General features: G+C 43.0%; 1 protein-coding gene across 2 annotated transcripts in view; it reads left to right on the top strand.

The window, feature by feature from the left end:
* The window catches only part of satb2 (SATB homeobox 2), a 40,952-nt gene that overhangs the window by 14,728 nt on the left and 1,320 nt on the right, over positions 1–24,904 (top strand). The window contains exons 4-14 of one of the 2 annotated variants that reach the window (XM_020620009.1): positions 4,649–4,775; positions 6,274–6,397; positions 6,973–7,075; positions 8,002–8,052; positions 8,129–8,721; positions 10,520–10,732; positions 10,839–10,925; positions 11,719–11,871; positions 13,726–13,920; positions 22,738–22,923; positions 23,063–23,553. In XM_020620009.1, coding sequence (XP_020475665.1) covers positions 4,649–4,775; positions 6,274–6,397; positions 6,973–7,075; positions 8,002–8,052; positions 8,129–8,721; positions 10,520–10,732; positions 10,839–10,925; positions 11,719–11,871; positions 13,726–13,920; positions 22,738–22,923; positions 23,063–23,553 — 2,323 coding nt within the window. Of the gene's footprint in view, positions 1–4,648; positions 4,776–6,273; positions 6,398–6,972; positions 7,076–8,001; positions 8,053–8,128; positions 8,722–10,519; positions 10,733–10,838; positions 10,926–11,718; positions 11,872–13,725; positions 13,921–22,716; positions 23,554–24,904 lie in introns of those variants that run through there. The other variant, XM_020620010.1, reaches the window with a different exon arrangement.

The raw sequence follows: 24,904 nt of genomic DNA, 5'->3' as shown, positions 1-24,904 counted from the left end.
AGTTTCAGATGTTGCACAAATGGACTCTGTCTCGCTATTTATACACTCTCTGTGTCCTTCCAGTATAGACAACAAACAATTATTAACTTGTGAACTAGTTAAGTTTCAGATCTTTTCGCAGCGTAAAATTCAAACTTGTAATTGACAACCTGTAAGCAAGTTCGATAAATAAACAACACACAGATGCACGTTAATCTGGACTAAAATAGCCTACAAAAGTGTATGGCAAGTGTTTGCAGATGATCGCCATTAGTAGCGCGTTTAGCCCCAGTTGTTTTTGCCAAGTATCAGGGGAGGTCTCTGTCTGCTGCTCATCAGTGGGTGTGGGAAACAACGAAACACACCGGTTCTGCCAGTGGCTTCAAAGGCACAAGGCTGAGCAGGACATCACAACTTGACACAAACAAAACCCTGAGAACTGACTCGAGCGCTCTTCACTTACAGACACACTTGTAACCCATGCCAGGATGCTTTTGCACACATGGCTGTGGAATACAGTGCAGCATCACACACTCGCACACGCTCCCCCAGCTTCTCTCAAATGAATACTTTTTGTTTTTTAAAACAAGCGTTTATGTTAAATGAATAATTTCTGGCTTAAATTATACATTTTTCCCCTGCGGTCCACAACCAAAATTACACAGAGTCCCAGCTATTTTCTCCCTGTTTGAATTGTGTCCTGCATTCTTGTGTCCCAGCGGTGTATTTAAAGTCCCCACCGAGGACCATGGCCTTTCTTTAATTAGCTTAGCCCAGTAATTAACTGGGAGATATTGTTTATTTCAATTATAAGGGTCTGAAAGCTTTTATAGAATGGATGGGAGCAGACCTGTACTTTATGGCTTTAGTGAGTGAACAGTTAACAGTGGTCACTGTTAGAGAGGCAGCATTGTTGCAGTGCCACGTCTAACAGGCCACAAAGGGTCACTGCTGCATGACCATGTCAGCCATGTGCTGGACGGCTGAGGTCAGACCCAGACTCCCACTGAACTACCACTGACAGTAGTGGTAGTTTTTGTTCTGGCATGATACTGCATCACATTATTATTGGTGTAATGTTTAATGTGACATCCAGTGGGACATATACCCATGTATATACTGTAGCGCACAATGGAAATGCAAAACACCCCGGTAACGTTGTTGCTGTCAAATCAACTGCGGTGGACGAACAGAGTAGGGATGTTGCTCGTCCTTTATATATTTACGACACGATTCAAACCCAAACTTGTTGAGCATAATGTACAGCATCTTAATGATTATGGTCACAGATTTTGTTTTGTGCCAGCAACATTAAAATTTAAATCCATCAGCAGTGCGTTGCAGAAACAACACTTCATCAAAACTTGACACACTTCCGCCCCCCCCACTCTACACCTTCCTTTTTACACGGAGGCCAAACAGTTGCACCAGTTTTGCCTAGTGTCACAACAGACCACTGTAGCTGCTTTGTTGGGATACTTTTACTTTTTATGCCAGCAACATATCATTTAGTTATATATATAAAAAAATATCCACAATAGTTCAAAATGTTTATAAAACAGCCTCTATTTCTAGGTGCCCACAGGAGGAGTTAGAGTTGTTGACAAATAAACAATAATATCTGCTTACAAATAAAAAAAAATGCTCACATTTATGGCTTATTGATGCTCAAAGCATTAACCAGGAATAATTAACCATTAATTAAGACAAGCTTTCCATATCAGAAGGCTGCAGAGCTGTTTTTATCTCTTTAGGGGAGAGAGATGCACCATAACGTCTGAACCTGAAACTCTGCTGCCATTTTCCAAGTTCCTTAGATGTTTCACCCCCTTGCACGTTATTTTACAGACCAGCATTTCAGCGTAGACAAAGAGAACTCCCTGAAATGCCAGACTGACACACGGAGTTCCTCAGGGTGCGATGGCGGAGGGCTGAGTCAGGCATGCGGGGTTTCCCTCAGTATGTGCCAGGGGTGGAACCTGAAACCAGTTTGGAAGAAGCCCTGCATGCGAGCACAGGCTTCCGCGACCATTAGGACTTATTCTAGCATGGGACCACAGGATTACTGTGTGTACTCATGTATTTGTGAGTGTGTGCACGCAGGCATCCACCCGTGCGGGCCTGTGTGAGGACTCAGAGACATCAGTGTGTGTTTGTGTTTGTGCGGATGGGCACACTCAGACATGAGCCAAGCCACCAGCCAGCCACAAGAAAGCACGTCTCTGGGAGGTGGAATTTTTATGTGAAAATGGGAACAATGATTTCTACTTTTAAAGTCTGGACAAGAAGCAGAGCCCATTGAACAGCAGAGCAAAAATGATGAATCAATTATTAATGTGTTTACCGCCACGCTGCGAGTGTGATTGTGTGCGTACTCGCATGCAGGCTGGTACATACAGTACTGTATACGTGTTCACTTCTCTGTGCGCTGTCATGTGCCCTGTGTGACTTTGTGTTTGTCTCATTCACATGTTTGCTTCCTCCCAACCTGACATTAGTGAAATGATGTCTTATTTTCAGATGTCCTGGATGGAAACAGTGCAGTGAGGAGGATGGGCTCTTTGCTTTCTACCACGAAATGATCAGAATCTCTTATTCCATCCTTTTAAAATGCATTTCTTTACACCTTCATTAAAAACAGGACCCAAATAAATCCCCTTCACATGTGAAGTTCACGTGCAACATTTTCTCACCAAACTCAGACTGAACTAAGAGAAAACCAAAACCTCAGTTCACAACTTCACGTGATTATTTCCCATGATATATCTGATGTGATGCCTTTCTGTATATCAGATGTAGAAATATCAGTTCAAATTGATATTTTTACTTCTGCCAAAATCATGTGAATTTATAAAATGTGCATTATCTCTAACCCACATGTGCACATACAGTATGTTTCATGTGCAAAATGGTGCTGCACGTGACAAATTCTTTGTCATAACAGCTTAAAACAGAGATATTTTTCCTCATAAATTTGAAGCTGCATCTTGTATAAAGACTGAAAAAGCAGAGTTTCATGTGGCCCAGACAAACAGCTATAACTCTAGTTGGTTCTGCTTGGGTTCTGAAATGTCTCCATGGTGGTTTTAGTTTCTTCTGGGGGTCTTCCCTGCCCCGAGGGCTCCATTCTGTTCATAGCGGATTAAATGATGCTCCCTGCCCAAATAATTAAGAACACAGCCCGACACAGTCTGACTGGAATCAAAGATGTAACTCGACTAAACACGGTGGAAGAAAGAAAAAAAGAAAGGGAGAGAGATCAGAGTGGTGGGTGGGAGGGAGGAAAAGGGGGACAGTGGGAGAGAGAGAGGGAGAGAGAGAGAGAGAGATTTCTCAGGACCCGTCTGGATCTCATTTCGAGGATAGTAATGCGATTAGCTTTGTTTAGTTTTCACAGCTCCAGCCAGTCCCCATGAAAAACCTGTGTGTGTGCCTGTGTATGTTTAAGTGTGTGTGTGTTGTGGTGGATAAACCAGGAGGTGAAATGTGCACGTGTGTTTGTGTGTACTATGTCTTGTGCTTGCATGCTTTTTATTCTTAAAGAAGTTCAGCTAGATTGTTAAAACTCAAGAGGGAGATACGGTTTTCACCTAAGTACAGAAACACAAACAGGATTAGATGTCTCTGTCTGGTGGCAGTAGCACTGACATATATAGATTTTATCAGACACAGCTAAAATACAGTTTGGCATTTGTTGCAGGATTATCTGCACAAGGGTTGATGATACTGTGTCCATTGTCTGTGTAATAGTCCCACGACAGAGTAAACAAGACAGGGGGCCCCATGCGAGATCACGGTCAGATCCTTGTCCTAAATTTCTCTGATGTTTTCTGTTCTAAGTCTTAATGGCACAAACTGGTTGTAAATCACTCTATTCAGACTGTAAAACATCTTTCTAAAGCAGCCTGTGACTTATATGTGAGCGGAGAATATTCCAGCTCCAGCTGGTGACACTACACTGTCAGAGGATGACACTGGGCAGAGACCCTGAGGCAGCCACAGGACCCAGGCAAAGGTTCATAACAGCTACTGAGATGCAGAGTAGTAGCTGCAGTTAGGAAGGAACCTCTCAGTAGATTGGCAAGGCATGATGACAACGATGACATGGTGAACAGGATATTAACTTAACTTTAAGTTAGTTTGTTTCTAAATACAAAAACTAGAACATGAACTGAAGAAAAGATTGTGGCTTTGGTTAAATGTGAATAAGCTGGTTGTGTCTTCATACTGCAAACCTTTTCTGTGTTAAACCAGGTAATGCTAAAGCCACTTAAAGCAGACGTTGTATTTTAAAATCATAATTTTGGCAGAAAACGAAAGAAAAACTTTGCCAGTGAACATTTTATTGATTCGTTCACTGTCAACATTGTTGCCAAATGCTTTAACCTCATCTTCTCATTAAAACACAAAACACAGTCAGCATCACACTAACTAAGTTTTTGTTGAACATAAATATAACTTCTAAGAAACAGGTTTGCTGGACATGATTAGTGATTAGTTAACAGAATATAAAGGAATATCTGGGTGCCAGAGCTGCTCTTTCTCCTTTCTGCTGTGACAGTATTTTACTTTGTCATATTTGTGCTATCTGTGATTTTGCATAAGTAAAAAATGTAAAAAGAACTAAAAACTGGACAGACTGATGGAAATCCTTCATGTCTCTGTCCAGGCATCATCAAGGTGGGAAGATGGAACCCTCTGCCTATCCACTTCCTGACTGACGCTCCAGAAGCTACGGTAGCCGACATGCTGATGGAAGTCTACCACATGGTCACGCTACGCATCCAGCTACAAAGGTGAGACTGAGGTTCGCTGGGTGCCACGAGCCACTGTGTGCGAGTCATTTCTGAGTGAGATAGTAGAAACACAGCACTCGAGTACAAAAAGCAACATTTGAAGCACATGTTCAAAGCATAAAGCTTCCGATCTGCAGACTATGCATGAAGGCAGTGAATCACACATTTGGTCCAGTGCCACAGTTCAAGAATTTACCATACCTATCAAATTTAAAGCAGCAATATTGAGGCATTAAAGCTCCAGTTAAACAAGCTGCTGGGGATTTATCTATTATCTGTCTCCGTCAGGGAGAGTCCATGTGCCAGGAAACCCTGGTTCCCCAGAGTAAGCGAAGCAGGATCCTGATGGACAGATAAAAACAGATAAACTCCAGATGAGGGGGTTATTATTGTTATTGTCTTGGCACATTCCAGCCAGGTTTGTTTACGTGTTTATGTGAGTATCCACGGCAATGGCAAAGCTTTGGCTTACTTTGTGCTCAGTGTCGAAATGATTTATTTGAGGTTAAAATTAAATGAAAAAAGGAAGATTGCAGGGAGATACATCTAAACAGGATGGTTGGAGGATCCGTGGGTTAGAGCTTCCTGTAGGGTTAGGATTTCTGGAAACACTTCACTTTCTTGCAGAGAGTTTGATGAGAAAATTGATCCCACCCTCAAGACTGTAAATATGAAGCACCAGACAGCAGCCAGTCAGCTTAGCTACCTGTCCCGAACCAAAAACAGCAGACTGACAAAGTTAGCGACAGGCCGGTGAACGTTTAGCAACTAAACACAGATTGGATTTCTATCCATCAGGTGGCCAGAACAATGATTCCAAATGAATGCTAATGCAGCTCTCACCACAGTACATCTATTCACTAGCTGACTGCTGGCTTTGGTGTGAAGAGATGAGAAAATCAATGTCAGTCATCAGGTGGATTCTGTAAAACTTCATATAGAACCAAGCTAGCTGTTTCCAATCTTTATGCTAAGCTAAGGTAACCAGCTACATCTACATACACAAGAGTCACATCAACTGTCTATCAAAGTGTATTTCCCAGCACGTCAAACTAGTTTCAGGAATACGGTGACGCAGTTTTCCAAAGCATTCTGGGTAATACTGTGAAACTATTGTAAGGTTTATTATGGTCGGTCCTGTTGGCGCTCCTCATTAATCTAAGCTGTAGGGAAGCTGACTTCCTGGTCTGATGAAGCTGCTGAGGAGCCCCAGGGCAAAAACCACTACTTTATATCTGAAATTAACAGTTGATTAATTGATTAGCCAAGTGCCTGAAAGTTGAGTGAAAATAAATGATAATTGATTAATCCTGTCAGCATTTTGTATAAGCAAAAGAGCTACTCAAATGTGAATATCTGCTAGTTATTGATGACAGTAAGATGAAAATACGTGGGTTTCTGATTGACATCAGTTACCTTCAGCCTCATGACGGGCCCTTTTCTACTACCTTGCCCACAGCTGACTCCTATGTGTGGTTTTGGTTTTGGTTTGTTGTAGTTTTTCAAAGCTGGAGGACCTGCCCTGTGAACAGTGGAACCACGCGACTGTCAGGAACGCTCTCAAAGAGCTGCTGAAGGAAATGAACCAAAGTACTCTGGCCAAAGAGTGTCCTCTGTCGCAGGTGACCACAACACACCTCAGCCTCATTTTCACATCAGACTCTGATGATCTTCACCCAGAAGCATTCTATCAGTACGGGGATTCTTTCAGATATCTGCCTTTATATGCTCCTCTGCCCTGGTTAAGGACTGAAGTCATTCCCCATGAGATCCATCCTGGCAATTAAAACTCACGAAACAATCCCACATGCATTGTATGGACTACTGCTACATTTTAAACAGACTCCACCCACAAAATTAAGCCCTGTCTCCTCCACCGTGTTAAAGTCCCAGTTGAATTTTTAGAACTCCATCCTGGTGTTATAATCACTTGTGAGATGTATGTGTGCGGATAAATAGAGCTCTGGGGGGGGGTGTTGATCGCCGCATCAATTGCAAACATATGTGTGCGGCTGAAGATTCCCTCTCTGCACCGCACTGGCTCGAGTTTCCATGGGTGACTTCCAATCATGATTAATGCTTGTCTGTTTCTATTGTGTGTGTGTGTATGTGTGGATTCAGTGTAGCTGTTGCATGAGTGCATGTAAGCATTTCATATTATGTTGGTTATTAATTATCTGTCCCTTCTCACTCTCAGAGCATGATTTCCTCCATCGTAAACAGCTCCTACTATGCCAATGTCTCAACTGCCAAATGCCAGGAGTTTGGTCGCTGGTACAAGAAGTATAAGAAACTAAAAGGTGAGTACAGAAGACAGGATCCTCCTAATGTTGACCTGTGGTTCCCAACCTGGGGTCGGGATCCCAAAAAGTGGTCTTAGGATTATTATGGGGGTAGGAATTAATAAAAATTAAAACAAAATTGGTGCAACAAAACCAGACAACCATTCTTTATTCCATGCAGTCTCCCTTGTTAAAACCCGAGGCGTACATTATTGACAACGCAACTCGTGTGCTGACAGTTGGGTGTGAGACTGCACTGTGTTATGCTAGCTGTGGCCGGAGCCTACAGCAGAGAGGAGGAGCGACCATGAAGAGACACAAAACAAACACAAAAAGGCACAAAATGATAGATACAGATAATGCACACCTCAAAAACATAACCACACATCAGAGCTGCGACATGTGCCAACATCAGCCCATCACCCGCATCAGCTCAAAAGTTAAGCCTGAACAGAAAGAGGTCTAAAGGAAGAAAGAATGTGAGAAAGGACAGCGTGATGGCACAGGCTGCTGCTGACAGGAGGAGGAGTGCTGGGTCACACTCGGCATTTAACCATTAGTTTTGCTTTTCAGCAGCAGCAGGGAACACCCACAGCTTCATTCCAGATGTCAGCGCTCATAAAGCTCATGCTATCTGACTGTAAAAATATGCTGTTGTCATGAGCAAAAAAGGTTCTTTTTGGACCTTGAGAACAGCAACTGTCAAAACAGCATACACCAATGTCCATTTAGCAGCTGTCCTGGAGCTTCCATTCATAAGACAGATGGAGTTTGTCCCATTGTTGAGGAACTGTGGGTGTTTGAATTTTCATCTTTTTCCATACACTTTAAAGACTTCAAATTTTGTTCTGTTCATTAAACAGACAGTGATGTTTTGTCACTGAATTTGGTCATGTTCATCAGCACAACAACACCTGATTGTCTCTGTTTCTTTCACTGAGCAGTAGACTACCTGGAGAAGATGTGGTCAGGACGAGATGCTGCTGACATCAAAAGTAAGAAATCTTTTCAGTCTTTCTGCCACTGAGCTGATGTGATGTCCGCCTGACCACGCTCTCTTCTCCTCTCCAGTAGAGAGAGACAACATGGCAGACTTCTGTGTGCTGGGCCAGAGGCCTCCTCCTCACTTGGCTGGCCTGGCCCAGCTCAGTCACCTGGGAGCTGCCAGCCCCCTCCTTAAAGCTGGATCTGGAGATCCACAGGCACCTTCCCAGCCACCCCAGCAGCCTCCTCCTCCCCAGCAACAGCCCTCACCACACGGCCCCCTCCATCACAGCCCGCCTCTCCGTACGGGCCAGGTGCCTCCTCCACCCCCTCCACCCCCACCTGGTGCCCTGCAGCCCCTGCTGGGACCAGGTGGGCTGCTCTCCCCTCAACTGTCCCCACAGCTGGTGCGTCAGCAGCTCGCCATGGCCCACCTCATCAACCAGCAACTAGCCGTTAGCCGCCTGCTGGCCCATCAGCACCCGCAGGCCCTCAACCAGCAGTTCCTCAACCATCCACCAATCCCTCGGGGCTCAACCAAAGCTGGCAGCGACCACCCCGGGAGCAACCCCTCCGTTGCTGAGGTCTCCTCTGAAATCTACCAGCAGGTCAGAGACGAGCTGAAGAGAGCTAGTGTCTCCCAGGCCGTGTTCGCCCGCGTGGCTTTCAACCGCACACAGGTAGGAAAACAGGTCAGGCTGTGGTCAGTTTGGAGACAGGTGGGAAAGTGTGGAGATGAGCAGCAGGATGTCGCATCGAGGACAGGAAAGGATAGCTTCAGAGTGCATAAGCAAGAAGCTGAGGATGGAGATGGAGTTTGAGAAAATCAGAGAATTCATGCAATATATCCTGTGATGGACCGTTTGTCCCCCTCCTGCTTACTGAGCTACATCTTCTCAGAATAAACTGATCATAGCTCTCCTTCCCCACAGTGTATCAGGTGAGAAGAGCTACCTGAAAAGATGAAATAAATAACGACTGGTGTCACTGATAGTCTATAATTCTTCACCCAGGGTCTGGATGATTTTAAGGTGGTATTTTCAGTGGGATTAGCGGAAGCGTGTCAGGGTAGCTTGCTGGGTCAGTGAGCCTCCTTCGTCGCTCTCACAGCAGCACAAACACCTGATGCTTTCAGGCTGTGCTAAACTGGTTACTGCACGCCCCATTAGATCGATGTAATGGGAGGTGGCTCATAGACCTACTGGTATAGAGGCCAGGTGTGTTTCACCAAGTCTTGCATATGTGTGTCCCTGTGTATGAGTGCATGTATTTGTATCCAAACCATGTGTACGTTTAAGATTCCTCATTTTCAATTTATACTTTTGTTTCTTTTAAAAGGCGGTACAGTAGATAAGAAAACGACTAAGGACATTTACAGTAGTCAAGTACTGTACTCTCTTCTACTTGTACTCCATTCAGTGGGAAATACTGTACTTTTTACTCAACTACAACTAGTTCACAGCTTTAGTTACTAGTTACTTTAATTTTTAAAGTATCTTTAATCTACCCACCACCATATAGAAGTAGCCCTCTAATTAGCTGGCTATGTGATAATTTTTTAATTATTATTTTTGACAATCTAAGCCATTTAATGCCAAAATACTAAACCTTTCATTGCTCCCTCTTCACAAACGTGAGGATTTAAGTCTCTACTTTTCAATAACTTTAATAATTTCACATTTTTTACAACTAATTTTGAGGTTTGGACTAGTGTTGTGAAGGTTTTCACCTTGGGCTCTGACTAAACGGTGCTATTTTTCTGTATTTTCAGAGGATTTTACAACCCAAACCATGAATCAGTTGGGAAAAAAATAGTCCTCAGATTAAGGCATGATAAAAAATATTTATCAGTTGTACTATACAAAATATTTAAAAACTAGCTTCACTTTAAATAATGACACCACAATATGGTAAGTAATAAAAGTAATAAATGGTATAATTTAAATTAAACGTTATACAAACAATGGTACAATTATGATAATTATGATATCATGTAAGAGTTTCCCAGGTAATTTAATCTGCATAAAGTATTTTTACCTTTGATACTTTAAATATATTTCCCTTACTGTACTTGGGCAGCTTTACTTAAGTAACACTTTCACTTGAGGACCTTTACTTCTGATGGAGTATTTTTACAGTGTGGTATTAGTAGTTTTACACAAAGGCTCTGAATATTTCCTAATGAACCCAAAACTGTGTGGACAAAAAGCAACCAGTGGTGCATTAGAATATGTCTTTGTAAATAAAACAGTTTGTGCCCCAAATCACAGTTTTTAGCAGAATATAACTTTTTTTTTTTTACTGTAAACAATGTGTTCATGAATTTCCAACGCAGAGTGACAGCAAACACTCACCGACCACACATTTAGAAGAAAAGATAAAAACATAATGTTTATGTATCAGGAATAGGGGGCAGACATTATAGATTAGAGAAACATTGTAAAGCTATAACACATTTGTTATGCGCGTGTGTTTCAGGGTCTGCTGTCAGAGATCCTGAGGAAGGAGGAGGACCCTCGCACAGCTTCACAGTCCCTGCTGGTCAATCTGAAAGCAATGCAGAACTTCCTCAACCTGCCTGAGAACGAGAGAGACCGAATCTATCAGGAGGAGAGAGAGCGCACCATGAACCCTTCGGTCGGACTTCCTGCCTCCAGCCCCTCTAACCCCAGTGCCCCACGCCTCTCACAGGTGAGTGCACCTTGCTGTAAGCACTTGGCAGGAGACAGGATTTAATCGTAGTGATGAAACACTTCGTTGTAATATGCCCCGTGTTTGTGTGTTTGTGTGTGCATAGAAAGTGTGGGAGAGGAGCTTGGATGACCAGATGACCCCTGATGCCTGGGCCTCCATCTGGAAGAACAAGACTAAAATCTCCAACTCTGTGAGTTATCTGTAATCTTGAACTTGCCCTCACAGAGGAGACAGCAGCACGTCATGCACTCTGTGTTAAAGCCCATGCTGGGAGTCTTTATCTTTCACAAATTCCATTTATAATAGAAAAAGCTGCCCCCAAGCCATCATAAGAGCATACTGTAAACATAAAGGACATTATACAGTATTTAGAAATTTGCTTCTATGGTCACATAACAATTTAACAACGTCAGTGATAAGAAGTTCTCTCTGATGTCAGGGCAAATGCCCATTCATGGCTCTAGGTGAATGTGTGTGCTTTTCTTATTATGTCTATGTAAAATTATCTCAGCGTCGTTTACACTGAGGGAATGTAAGCTAGCTGGTCTGTACATGTCTTGTGGACAACTTCAAACGCTGTGTATACAAGCCTTCTGAGAGCCAATACATGTTCATTCAAACAGAAACAACAAAGAAAGACAAAAGAGAAGGACTTAATGACTTTGATCCATAAACAGAACTCATGTGGAGACGTGCACTGCAGATGTGCAGCTCAGGCTCATGCAGGGAACACTGCATGTCTGTTCTGAACTTGGACTGATCATCAGCTGATAACCTTTACTTATATGTATACACAAGATTAGCTTTTGTAGTAGTTTTAGAAGACATATGAGTCCTTTAGAAGTGAAGCACAATCCGTAAATGCCTTCACGATGTTTTCTGTTATCCGAGCTTCTCTGAGAGCCGGTCCTCTTAAAACCATTCCAAGTCCATTAAATTTGTACTCACTGGTCTTTGCATCATGTGTTGTGCCTCTCTTCCAGCCCAAGCCCTCTGGCCCGGCCCCCGACCTCCCACTGAAGCTGGAGTCGCTGGTCAACATTACGTCGGGCATCTATGACGAAATCCAGCAGGAGATGAAGAGAGCCAAGGTGTCGCAAGCTTTGTTCGCAAAGGTGGCCGCCAACAAGAGCCAGGTGAGGGGGGGGGGTCACTGGAAAAACAGAAGCCATCTTAGATCTTTGTCATCTCCCAGTTTGAGTCAGTGCAGACTTTAACTTAGGAATGATAGAATGTTTAAGTCAAGACAATAAGATATTTACTGCATGATAATGTGAACCTAAACAGCTTTGAAATGCTTTTTAAAATAACAGAACTTGGGATCTTCAGGAGGAATCAAAGCCCAAAGCTGCCTACACAGTAGAAACAGTAGGGCATCAATCTTTTTGACCTGTCACTTGGTTCACAACAGACAGTATTGTTTTCTCAGACCTCTCATAACATGACGCACTGTTGCACTGGAAGTATTTCAATGTTAGATATTGCGGACATTTTTAAAATGATTTATTTCTTTAGAAATGATCTGACATACAGTACTATAGGTATTGTCTCATGAAACAGTGTTTTGATGTGCAAAAATGAATTTATTCAAATGCCATAATAAAAGTATGATCATTTATTTCCTAGTACTGATTCTGGATTTTGACATTTGTCACAGCAGGAAAAGCACAGATGTAATTTATAACATAAAGATGTGCAGTAATAATCTCAAAACTCTGGAGAGTTTACCAGCCAGCATGCATGGTGCCTCAGAACCTAAAGGAAATGCAGCCACTATGCTGCTTAAGTCAGTCCAGAATTAAGAAGGTGCTGCAGCCAGCCTGGCTCTCAGGCAAACCATTGCATCCAACAGATAAAGAAACTTGGGGGCCAAGAGACTACCCTGCCTTTCAGTGTAGTAGCAGTGGCTCCAAGGATCACATGGACATTGTGTAGCTTGCACCCATGTCCAACCATGCAGATTCCCTCATATGGCGCTGGTGGATGGAGCGTGGTACTTCATTTATGGATTTACTTTGATTTCATTTAAACACAGCCACATGCTACAGCGCCTCAAGACAAGTAGCTCTGACTCGCCAGGTGAATGTATGTTATGCACAGATGTGTACATCATGTATACATTATGTGCATGCTGGTGTGCGTGTGTGTGCACAGTGCGAGGTCCTCCGGGCTGGTGGGCCTGGGGGTGGCTGGGGTCACGACTCACTGCACCCATCTGCTGCAGCTGGCCACAAGGACTGAGAGTGAGGAAGAGAGAGATGATCAGGCTATTAGCGGCGCATGCTGCCCGAGGTGGCTGGGTGAACACAACAGCTGGTGTCACAAACTGAACCGTTCTAGCAGATATAATTGAATCATCTCCATTTCTCCTTCCCCCATTTTCCTCTCACACATTTGCCCCACACACCCTCAAACATTTCTAACTTTGTCTGCCTTCACTTCTTTATCTCGTTTAATCTACCCCTTTAACTTTTCTTTGTTGCCTCACGGTCCCCATCATCCTTCACCAAGTGTCATAGTTAGTAGGTGAAGGGTGATGATTCCTGCGCTCCACAGCTGGAGAGGGCCCCCAGAACGGATTATAAAACAGATAATACAAGAACAGCTCAGGGAGAATAGCATCTCCTTATTTCAAAATCTAAAGGAATAGTCTGACATTTTGGAAAGACAGCTATTTGCTCTCTTGATTTAGCTGAGAAGGTTGATACCATGTCTGTAGAAATAAGAAATAATCCTACAAATAACATCTTGTAAAAGCCACAACTTGTTTGTGCACTGGTTTTTGTACAATGAACTTGATTGGTGCTATTAGCTGGATTGTGTTCGTGTAGGACAGAACCAGGCTAGCAGTTTCCAGTCTTTGTGCTAAGCTAACTGGCTGCTGGCTGTAGCCTTATATTTAACATACAGACATGAGCTGTTTCTTTCACATCTGCTTCTCACTTCAACCCTACCTGTGTTTTATACGCCTGCCCATGTCTCTCCTGCAGGGCTGGCTGTGTGAACTGCTTCGGTGGAAGGAGAACCCCAGCCCAGAGAACCGCACCCTGTGGGAGAACCTGTGCACCATCCGGAGGTTTCTGACCCTGCCGCAGGCTGACAGAGACCTAGCGTACGAGGAGGAATCCAGACACCATCACAGTGAGAGGCTGCACACCGTCCTCCACCTGCCACAGGACACACAGGTAAGAACCAGAAGTGTTTATAGCTGCTGTTACATGCACCTCATATCTCCACGTCCAGATGTGACGTATCCTCAGTGAAGCGCATTAACACCTGGAATTAAAATGCATCTCTGGGAAACACAAACGAATTCTTGCACAAGTCACCTCATCTTTTAACATTTACACCTGTTAAAACTGATCATCGCTGAATGTATCCATGTACATTTCCACAAGTACTATGCTTTATACCATGACTTAAAATAATGCTTATACCTTACAATAAAGAATAAAAGTAACAAATAATCTAATGATGCAATTATTTAACAATATGACAGGTCATTTTAACCCACTGAGTACTTCATTTAACTACAATAAGTACATGACTGTACACTTTTACTTAAGTTTAAAATGTTATGAAGTAATGGAGCATTAGTACTGTTACTCAGAGATCTGAATACTTGTACCACCATTGCCTGAAAATGTACTTTGACCCATTTATTATTAGCAGATCTTCCCGACACCTGCTTTGATTGTGGCTCATGTTCAAAAGCAACTTTTCTCATTATCCTGACTGGAAGCGTTTTTTGCCAGTTGATCACGTCCCACCTGATCTGAAACGTAAACGTGTCCACTTCCTCTGGATGTAATCACAGGACACGTTAAGTCAGGTATGACGGGGTTAAATAAAAGAAAGCGCACACAGTCATCCAACTGTACTGCACATCCACTGGGTCAAAGATGCATAGAACATCTGCACCCTCACAGACCACACCTGTCATAATTATTTACTCATATTTTTGCCACATACAGTCCCGTTTGATCTGGTTGTGTGTGCGTGTTTGTGTCTGTGCGTGCACCAGTGGAGCAAAGAGTAAACAGTGTGGCTGGGTGGTGTGGCGATGGAGGAAATGCCCCATTAGTTTCTGAGGAGGGAGGCACAGGCTGACGAAGGGACAAGGAAACACTGAATCTCTCTCCATCTTTTTATTAATCTTATGCTGCAGAGATAAAACCTTATCTGCTACTGAATTTCACTCTCATACATGAAAAATCTTTTTGATGCAGTTTACAAACATTTGACCAATGAAAGGACACCACAACACAAAGAGTCTCAGTGAGGTGCTGGGCCACCATGTGCCACCAGAACAGCTCCACCTTGGCACTGACTCTCCTGGACGGATGAGCACTGTTCTTCCAACAGACATTCCCTTGTAAAAAGTTTACTGAACGCTTCAAAGAACCGTGTTGTTTCTACTAACTATTATTTAAATGAATTCAGTTAGCTGTCTTGTGTTTACTATTGATTTCCAGAGGACCACTCACTTTAAAGCCCAGTAAATATTTACCCTTCGTTCTGTTTTGATTGCAGTCTTAATTTATGCAGAACTTTGTTCGTTGACGCAAATTTCACATTTACAGTCCAGCTCGTCTCTTGTCCTCTGATTAAAGGATGCACACAGCTAGCTTAACATTTGGAAATGCTTGTGTACAAATTATCATTATATTTGACTGTATTTACCTATTGATCTATAATTAGTCCTAAATTATATGGTTCTTACCATGAAACTAATCAGAACCTGCAGGACTCCCACAATAAAGACTTAGAGTAAATCCTTCACTCTTAACTACGTGTGCTGCAGACATCTTTATTACTGGCTTGTTTAAGGGCTTTTTGTCTTCAGTCTTTAGCAACTAGAACATGTCTTTGCTTGAGGTCAGGTGACTGACTTGGCCAGCTGAGAAAAATCTAGTTTGTGTGTAAAAAACCTCTTGGTAAAGAGATAAATTAGCAATGTCACAGTTACATGAAGCTTCAGTCATATCACATTCTCCGCACCAGTTTTCATAGAACTGTACATTTACATTGTAAGAAATTCTTATCCATCCATCCATTATCTATACCGTTTATTCCTATATAGCTGACACTGGGTACTGGATAGGTCAGCAGCCTATCACAGGGCTGGCATGTAGAAAAACACCACACACACTCACACTCACTCCTATGGGCAATTTAGATTCGCCAGTCAACCTAAGCTGCATGTGCACTGTGGGAGGAAGCCGGAGTACCCGAAGAGAACCCACGCAAGCACAGGGAGAACATGCGGACTCCACACAGAAAGGCCCCGGGATGGTGGGAGTGATGTCAATCTTCTCATCATTTGTCAGACAGCGAATGAGCACGACAGCAGCAAAATATGTGTAACTGTCCTACTATGACCTGACTGCACTGTGAAAAGGTGAATGTCAGGCTCACGCACTGCCTTCCCTGTTTGTTTAAGTCTTGCGGATTGAGCCCAGGTCTTCAGTTTCAGAATGTTTTGTACCACCCCAATGCAAAGCTATTATAGGCTTCACCAAATACAGTATATACCATAAGCCATAAATCAAAAACAGGCAAATGTTGAAACTTCCCATTTAGCATCTCAACATGGCTCCACCCACCTCCACTCCACAGCCAAACAGTCTTTCTCTCTTCCCATTGAGAGCTCGGTAATAAAGGCTGGTGGGAAGATGAGCAGGAAGCTGTGGTGGCACCACCGACACATTCCTCTGTCCCTCTCACAAGACTAAAGATAAAGCTCACCCTCACAGTGCCCATGTTGTAACCCCCACCCAAGCAAGGAGATGAACTGTGGTGAAACACTGGTGATTTATTAATGAGATGAGTTGTGTGTATATGTGTGTGTTAGTGCTGCTGTCTCAGACCCTCCTCCATCCCAGATGAAGCCTCCACCAACCTCAGGCTCCAGCCGGCCTGCCACCAGACCGCACGTGTGTCCCATCTGCCACACACACACAATCTCCCACTGATAGTTGTGAGCACTCTTTTGTATCTGGACAATGCGGTTCTCTAAAACTGTAACAACCAACCACAACATTAACATGAAAAAGAATGCAGTGCTGCCCTCTGAGGCACAGCCGTACAGTAAACCCACACACCAGTGATGTGTGTGTTTGGACTCATGTGGAGGCATGTGGACAGTATGAACTAGTCTTAATGCTGCCTGAGATCTCAGCAGAGTGCTGCGCAAGGGGTGGACTTATCCTCATGTATCCAGGTCTGACATCACAACTGGCACAAATTTACTACTCGCTCTCAAGACAGGATTTTTAAATGTGCTAAAAACACCAAGGAGACAGCAGCTTGACAGCAGAGGAGGACATGAAGGTGTCACCTTCGGATGTGGGGAATCATAAAGAGCACGTTATAGACAAACCCATTTACTGACGATTAAAGTCATTACACTGTAGTACTAAGCAGCTATAAAGACATTGTTAAGTGTTCATTAACGTACACTATTTTTCAACAAATTAACTCCTATGAACACATATATGAAGACAAATATACTCAGAAAAATATCTGAACAAAAGAAAAAAAACACAACAGCACTGGCGTGTGCATGCAAATGCACATGAATGTGCACACAGACGAACTCAGCTACACTCCCAGCCAGCCCCAATAACATAACATGTAAACAGTTTTTCATCAAAGAAACATTATTTCACAAAAAAGGGAAATGTGTAGTGACTCATCTCCCCCAGCCTAGATCCAGTGCTCATAAAGCCCAACCACACTCACACCGAGAGACAGAGACAGAGAAAATTTTAAAAACACCGATTAACAGGAAAGGTGAAGTCATGCACAAAACTAACAGAAAAGTGATTTTATCTTCATTACATATTTATCTCTGCATTAACGGTGTCTCTGGTGGACACACACCAGCCTCTCCCCTCACCACAACACAGAAAGAAAGAGAGAGTCTGGGGCCCTGGAGGACCAGACTTCATTAAGGAGAAGATGAATATTTCATGTTCTATAATTCTTTCAGAATTCTGTTTCGTAATTTGCCTTGATTTATGTTTAAAAAAAACTTTCATGTTTTTCAGGAATACTGAATCATGCCATGAGAAGAGCTGGTCTGGTCACGGGCTCCTGCACTTGTGGTTGTGGGAGAGCAGGGCTGTACTGTATTGCTGTGAAGTGACATGTAGTGTAATGGTCAGAGATGGGAAGGAGAAAAGCCAGGGAGGAAAGGAGGAACGTGAGAAGTTTCTATTTACACTTTTTCAGAAGATAATTTACACTCAACACACAGTTTCTGTCAACGCCAGAACTCGTTGGAGTTGATTATTTTTGTGAAAAAGTAGATTTCATGTGATATATCCAGAAAAAATGAGTGCGCAAAATAACTTTAAGCATCACACTGTTATGCAGTATTGAAGGAGTAATCAGTTACTTCAAAGTAAGCAGTACCAGTATTTTTAAAAAGCTTACTAGAAGTAAAACTTTGAGCACAATTACAAAAGTAATATTAGCTAAATAAGCTTAAAATAAAACATCACTATACAATATGTTACTGTTTTATTATTGCTGATGTATGAATTTTCAGGCAGGATTTACCACTGTGGTTGGTAGAGGCCGAGTTCATTTGAACCATTTTATAAACTGTAGGATAGTTTCATGTTTAATATGGGTCCTACTTCATAAGCTCATCATGTTTTTATGTTAGGTTTTTAACAGCAAAGTTACTAGAAGCTATAGTGTAAAAAACAATAATAAATGCTCATTCCCAAATTCAAGTATAGATAATGGAAATACTCAAATAAAGTGCTATGATAACACTACTTACATACAGCCTTAGTCAAGTAGTGTAGTTTGTTTTTTTTAACCAAGTGGTTATTTATCCAAGCCCAGAAACCTAACCAAACCTTAACCGTGGAGGTGGCAGATCAGAAAATACTCATATGAAGCCTTCTGTGACAATATGCATTTTGGAAGGTACTGAGAAATGACAGTAACAACAGTCTTTTTTGTCATGAAGGCTGGAGAACTTGTCTTCCAGTGGTATAGGTTGCCAGTCATTGTGCCCCTGGCTAAAATTCCAGAGTTTTAAGTATATACTCCATGACATATGAAAAAAGTTCAGTGTTGTTTTTAATTATATTTACTGAAAAAAGCAGTAAAATCATTTGAAGGATTTTCATCTGGGTTTTATGCTCCTACACACTCAAAGGTTGTTGCATTTCCTGCTGTAAAAAGACACTAATTACAACAAGGCATCTTGCAATGTTGACAGAAAATGCTTCGGCAGTAAGTGAAGGTAAAGAGGAAAACAATAGAGCGATGCTGACTGTGCCATTATTATTGTACCAAATTATTACATACGTATGCACCAGTCTACTTGTATTGTTGACTTTTATCTTCATAACAACCTAGTCTCCTTCACTAATACATGTTTCGAAGAAATACCTTGTATGTATAGAACTCTATCTAAGATCTACCAGTTTACAGACTGAAGCAGGCAGACAAGTGGAGGTCAAAGAGCACAAGGCAGAGAGAAAACTGAAGGTGTTAAAAAAAGGGGAGGGATAGCAGGGGGTGGGGAGGAAGAATAGGATGGCTGGAAGTGGAGGTGGGGGCTCTTGGCATCCACTATTTTGGGGCTGATTTGGCCGTGCAGTCATGTTGGTTTGGCAGAGGCCCACTTCATTAGTGTCCTGATGCATTAGACCTGAGTAGAGAGGGAGGCGGAGTAAAGACAAAGTGTGGTTGGGGTCAGAGAGGAGAAAGAAGAGACAGTAAAGGGAGAAAAACCTCATGGGTGTGAGCACAGAAGGGCAAGGACAAAGGAAGGGAGACACAAGGAGTCTTCGGAGAAAAACTCTGAAGGAGCCCAACCAGTCCCGTGTGTTTGTTACGCTCTCTAACTTTATCCTTAGTGCATGAGGGACACCAGGCCCTGCCGGCAATGCATGCATGTGTGTGGCGATTGATCCAAGAGTTCTTGCTGTCAGCCCAAATAAGCATAGAAATAATGATGGTCTGTGAATGGAGGCAGGGGGTGGAGATGGGGAGACGGTAGGTTTCACAATTTAGTTTGTAAGTGCCTCAGAAACTTAGTGTGGGGGGTTGTTTGCGGCTGTGTGGTCCTTATTAGGACTGGGATAGATTTTTTTTCTCTGTCAGTATCACTCTGTTGTTGGTTTTCCAGCATTCTTAGTCTTTTCTCAAATATCTAAAACTGTTACTTTGTGTTAAAGAAACAAACTATGTGGAGGAGGGAGGGAGAGAAATGACAAAAAAAGAAAAACCTGCTGAATTCCTGTAAACTGGTCATCCCCCCTGAAAATAAAAGCCCTGTGAGTGAAATAGGAGCAGTTTCATGGTCTGGTCTACCCTCAATATTATTTAAGTAATATCCTGTTATTATTGAAGAGAGGGAGAGAAAAGGGAATGACTATTATCTTTATGTGGGTCCTTTAATTTTTATATGCCACAGATTTATAGCTGGGCATTCCAGTGGGGAGGCCCCTCCCTGCTCTTATAAAGCGAGTGGGCGGGACACAACCACAACGCTCTCACAACAGCCACTACCTTCTGACAAACAACCAGAGTCCCCGATTTCCCTCCCAACACTTCATCCTGCCCTCCTCATGCTGGTCCTAACACCCAGAGAATCCCTGTTTGTCAGTGAGAGCTCCAACCGGCTGAATAACAAACATTTCTACACCTACCCTCTGCGTCTCTTTACAGCTACAGTGCTTGTAAAAATCCTGTGTATGATTGTTTTTGAAAGTCTGCTAAACATTTAGCTCCACATGACTCTCATAACTTATTAATCAGTAAAAATGCAGATACACTCAAGTCCATCTTTTTCAGTGTTAGGTTTCTCGGGCTGGTGTCACTCAGGATATATCCAAACTATACAAACCATGCAGTATTTGGAAAGTGAAACTGAAAGACCAGTCACACCAGACAAACCGTCTGGTGTGACCCATTCAGCCACTCCTGAAACTCCATTGCCACCACTTGTAAGTGTAAACGCGACAATTAATTATATCCACCATATGTATGTATAATTGAGTGGAAAAGCTATTTTGGGGACTATGGTTCAGTGGGTAGAGCGGTCGTCTCCCAACAGGAGGTTCGAATCTCGGTGCTTGCAGTCCACATGCCGAAGTGTCCTTGGGCAAGACACTGAACCCCCAAGTTGCCCCCCAATGTTTAGAGCCATCGGTTGAGTTGGCGCTTTAGACGGCTGCCTCGGTTCTGTGCCGGAAACAAATTCCGTGTAACATACTTGGCCAATAAAGGTGATTAAATGTTAATACAATGTTGTTTACAAGTAACAATGTATAAAATACAGCTAAAGTAAGAGCTAAGTCAATAAAGGACAAAGACAATGCACTTGAGTAAAATTATTGGTTCTTCGTTACAAAAAATATTTGATTTAAGTCTATGAGAGCTTTATTTTTTGGACCAGATCTGCATATAACATCTTTGAAACAGACAACTTATTATTTCCTTACTTATCTTGAAACACACAGCTATTTAGGCTCTTAAAAAAAAAAAAAAAGAGCTTTACACTAGTAGCCTAGGACAGATGTTATTGTGACTGACTAATATGAGAGTCTCATGGTCATTATCATGTAGCACATGAACAATAAAAGTGGACTGATATCCAATCACAGAAGAAAATGGTGACAATAACTACCTTGTTGTTGTTATTACACATCTAAAAAAGAGGACAAGTGGAGATCCCCAAGGATTGATTCTAGAGCCTTTTCTTTTCAAAATGTACATGTTAGCTCAGATCATTTAGTTACTATGCAGATAATACTCTGATTTATGTTATTGAATTATTAGGTGGCTACAGTCATGTAGAACAGCTAAAACAATAGTTTTAGTGGCTTTTGATTGCTGACATACCCCTTCACTAGCTATACCTGTGTGGAACAACTGGTTCTGACATTTCTTTACTTGTTTATAAAGCACCAAACTGTTCTGATCTCCTGATCACTGTTCACTGTTTTGTTGCTTATAAACAAAGTATGATAAAAACAGTTTCCATGGACAAACTATCTAAAAGAATTTTCAGGAATGTGTCTCAGTGCTTGACCCCTTGACTCTTAAATCAAGACTAAAAACTTTCACTTACTGTGTTTTATTAAATTTGGAGTTTTTTCATCTCTGCGCTGACACTTTTAATGCATTGCCTTATTTGTTGAAATGAATTCATTCTACTCTATTATATCTAATTTTCACCGCCCAATAGATGTTTTGATGCATTTTAATGCGCATTTTGATACAAAGTTGCCTTTTCCTTTTTTAGAAAGATGCACACTGTATGTAGGTCCAGTAGGTTTACATAAAGACTTTCATTCACTCTGGACACTTTTTCTACCCATTTTGCATTATCTTCCTCTAACACACCAGAAACAGCGCAGTTGTTACTGACCTAATCCTAGTACTCTTGCATAGTAATGACATTACTTTGTCCCCTCTACGGTATTGAATGTGCAGGTTAAATAGTGATGGTTAAACAGTTAAATTTGTAAATGAGAGACCTCCTGGCAAACAGGTGGTTGGGTTTACTAAAGCTAATCTTACACACATTAGGTCAAAGGTACTCTGGACACACAGCAGTGTGAATGACAGCCTTGGAGCAGACTGTGGTGTGACAGACAGACTGTGACACTCTCTGTGCTGTGAAACACTTGTTCTCACCCTCTGTTCACCCTGCAGCCCTGGCTACTGTGTGCTGGACAGGGGAACAGGTCACTGGGTGTTTTATTAGATGTCTTGCATCATATGAGATTACTGATTATACTTAGGACATAATTATTTTATTTTGGGTATAAGATAAAGAATACTTACATATGGTGAAATTACACAGAGTTTAGGTAAAATATCAAAAATTAACAACACGCTAAAGACACATTTTGCAACTTGAGCTGTCATTCATTTCATTATGTTGCTTTAAATGAACTCCTGGATGCAGTCTTGATCAGGGGTCACTGTGCCCCATTAATCAGCTCTTCCGTCTTTCTCATCAGGCACTTCACAGGCCACCTCCAGCCCCTATGAAGGAGCATCGGCTGTCTCCGATGCATGAAGAACCATTATCTGCCCCAGTGAATGAGGAGGGGTCACAGAATGCGGGAGCAGGAGCTGCAGGTGGATGTCCACCTGGCTCTGTAGGCAGTGCTGGCAGCAACAAGAAGCCACGATCACGCACTAAGGTTCAGACTGTTGTATTTTGTCAGCTCTGGACCATTTTTCTATCAGGACTCATTTAGTGGGTATCATGCATTTTGCCATATAGGTAAATTTTCAGTTCACTCATCTATCCTTCCTGCATTCTGGGTGTGTGCCTTCTAGATATCCCTGGAGGCCCTAGGTATCCTGCAGAGCTTCATCCAGGACGTTGGCTTGTACCCAGACCAGGAGGCCATCCACACCTTGTCGGCACAGCTTGACCTGCCCAAGCACACCATCATCAAGTTCTTCCAGAACCAGCGCTACCACGTCAAGCACCACGGCCGCCTCAAGGAACTAGGTGAGGGGGCTGCCGCTAGTGGAGGTGTGGATGTTAGCGAATACAGAGACGAAGAGCTGCTTTCAGGGTCAGAGGACCCAGAGTCCAGTGAGGACGGAGCAGAGGAGATCTACCAGTCCACAGAAGGGAGTGGCGGGAGCACAGGGGGGCTGAACCAGTCTTTGGCCTCCTCTAGCTCTAACTCCAGCCAGTTGTCCTCAGGGACCAACATGACCCAGGAGGAGGGTAAGGACAAGGGTCACGGCCGGCCTAGTGGCAATGTGGCCCCTGGGAGCTCCTCGTCCAGTCCAAGAGAGCAAGCTGACTACCAAAGGTAGGGACTGACAAACAGAGAGGAGAGGTCAGAGGGTGAAGAAACTGGACACAGAATGGGTGTATGATAAAAAAAAAAATACAATAAGGAACTGGAAATGAACTGATGTAAAATGACTGCACAGAAACTGTATGACACAAATGTCTATTTAGGCACAGATTAACCAGGAAAACATTAGGCTGAAATACTATACATCACTGAAACAACAAATCAAACTCTATAGTGGCAATCTCAGACAGACATCTGAGGAAACCTGAGCTGTGGAGTGAAATTACCTCAAAGCAAAAGACAGCAGGTTGGCAGTGTGATGTGACATAGCAGTGGCTGTGTAACTGTGAAAGACAGTTTTCCCAGAAACATTTAAATAATTCACTCCAGACTTTCATTAGCAGGTTAGACTATGGCTGCTCAGGCCTCTTACCCACAAGCAGACACAAACATAAAATCTACAGAACCTTTTCCTAACCAGCCAATAACTAGGAAAGCCACTCAAGGAGGTAAGAGCTCCCCGGCTTTGACCAGAAGTTGTCCCTCCTCCTCCTCTAAAGTCTGAGCACAGTCCCAGAGGACAAACTCCCTACATGACAGGGTGAATTCACCCTGCTCAGTGACAGTTATAGACTGGATCCTGGGGCCTTCAGAGACCTCCACAATCCTATAAATCCTCAGGACACACACTGAAATTACTAATGCTGTTGCCTGCCTGAGAACATGGAAAGAACACACTCGCTAGTCACCTATGAGCTTCATTTCATTGTAGACAAAGGAAACGACCACCCGACACCCTGCCCTCATCTCACCATCACACGCCAGAATCACCATCAGTCCTATCTAGCACTTACTGATCACAACCATACTGGTATTGTGTGGATGTGACAGACTCTTTCTTCCCTCTGTCCATCTGTTTCTCCTCTTGAGCCTCGCAAAGCATGTGAACTTCAAAGTGAGTCCATTGAGGAGCAGTGGACAGTCCGGCAGGAGGATAATGGACCGACATCTAGAGGATGAGGTGTGGAGGGACACTCAGGCCTGTGTACCCACCCCTCTGGACACTTCCTGGCACCACCCACATATGTGGGTGTGTGTGGCGAGAAAAATGTCAAGAAAGGAAGGACGGAGTTGAGATTCAGCAACCAATCAGTCACTTTATGTGCGGCAGTCCACCCCTTCCACTGTTCTGCTCTCACTCCCTCCCACTGTTCCTCTTTCCAACTGGTGCCCACAGTCGTGTGTCTCACCACACCTAGCCGCATTCAAACTTCACCAACCCTATTTATTGCTATCTTTACCAGTGGCGTGCGGTCAGGGGAGGCTGGGGGGGGGGGGGGGGCGCCGCCCGCCTTGAACAGAA

The sequence above is a fragment of the Monopterus albus genome, unplaced genomic scaffold, assembly GCF_001952655.1.
Source record: "Monopterus albus unplaced genomic scaffold, M_albus_1.0 scaffold231.1, whole genome shotgun sequence".
NCBI classification, from domain to species: Eukaryota; Metazoa; Chordata; class Actinopteri; order Synbranchiformes; family Synbranchidae; genus Monopterus; species Monopterus albus.
Note: the sequence above shows the minus strand (reverse complement) of the source record. Positions and strands in the feature narration are given on the sequence as shown.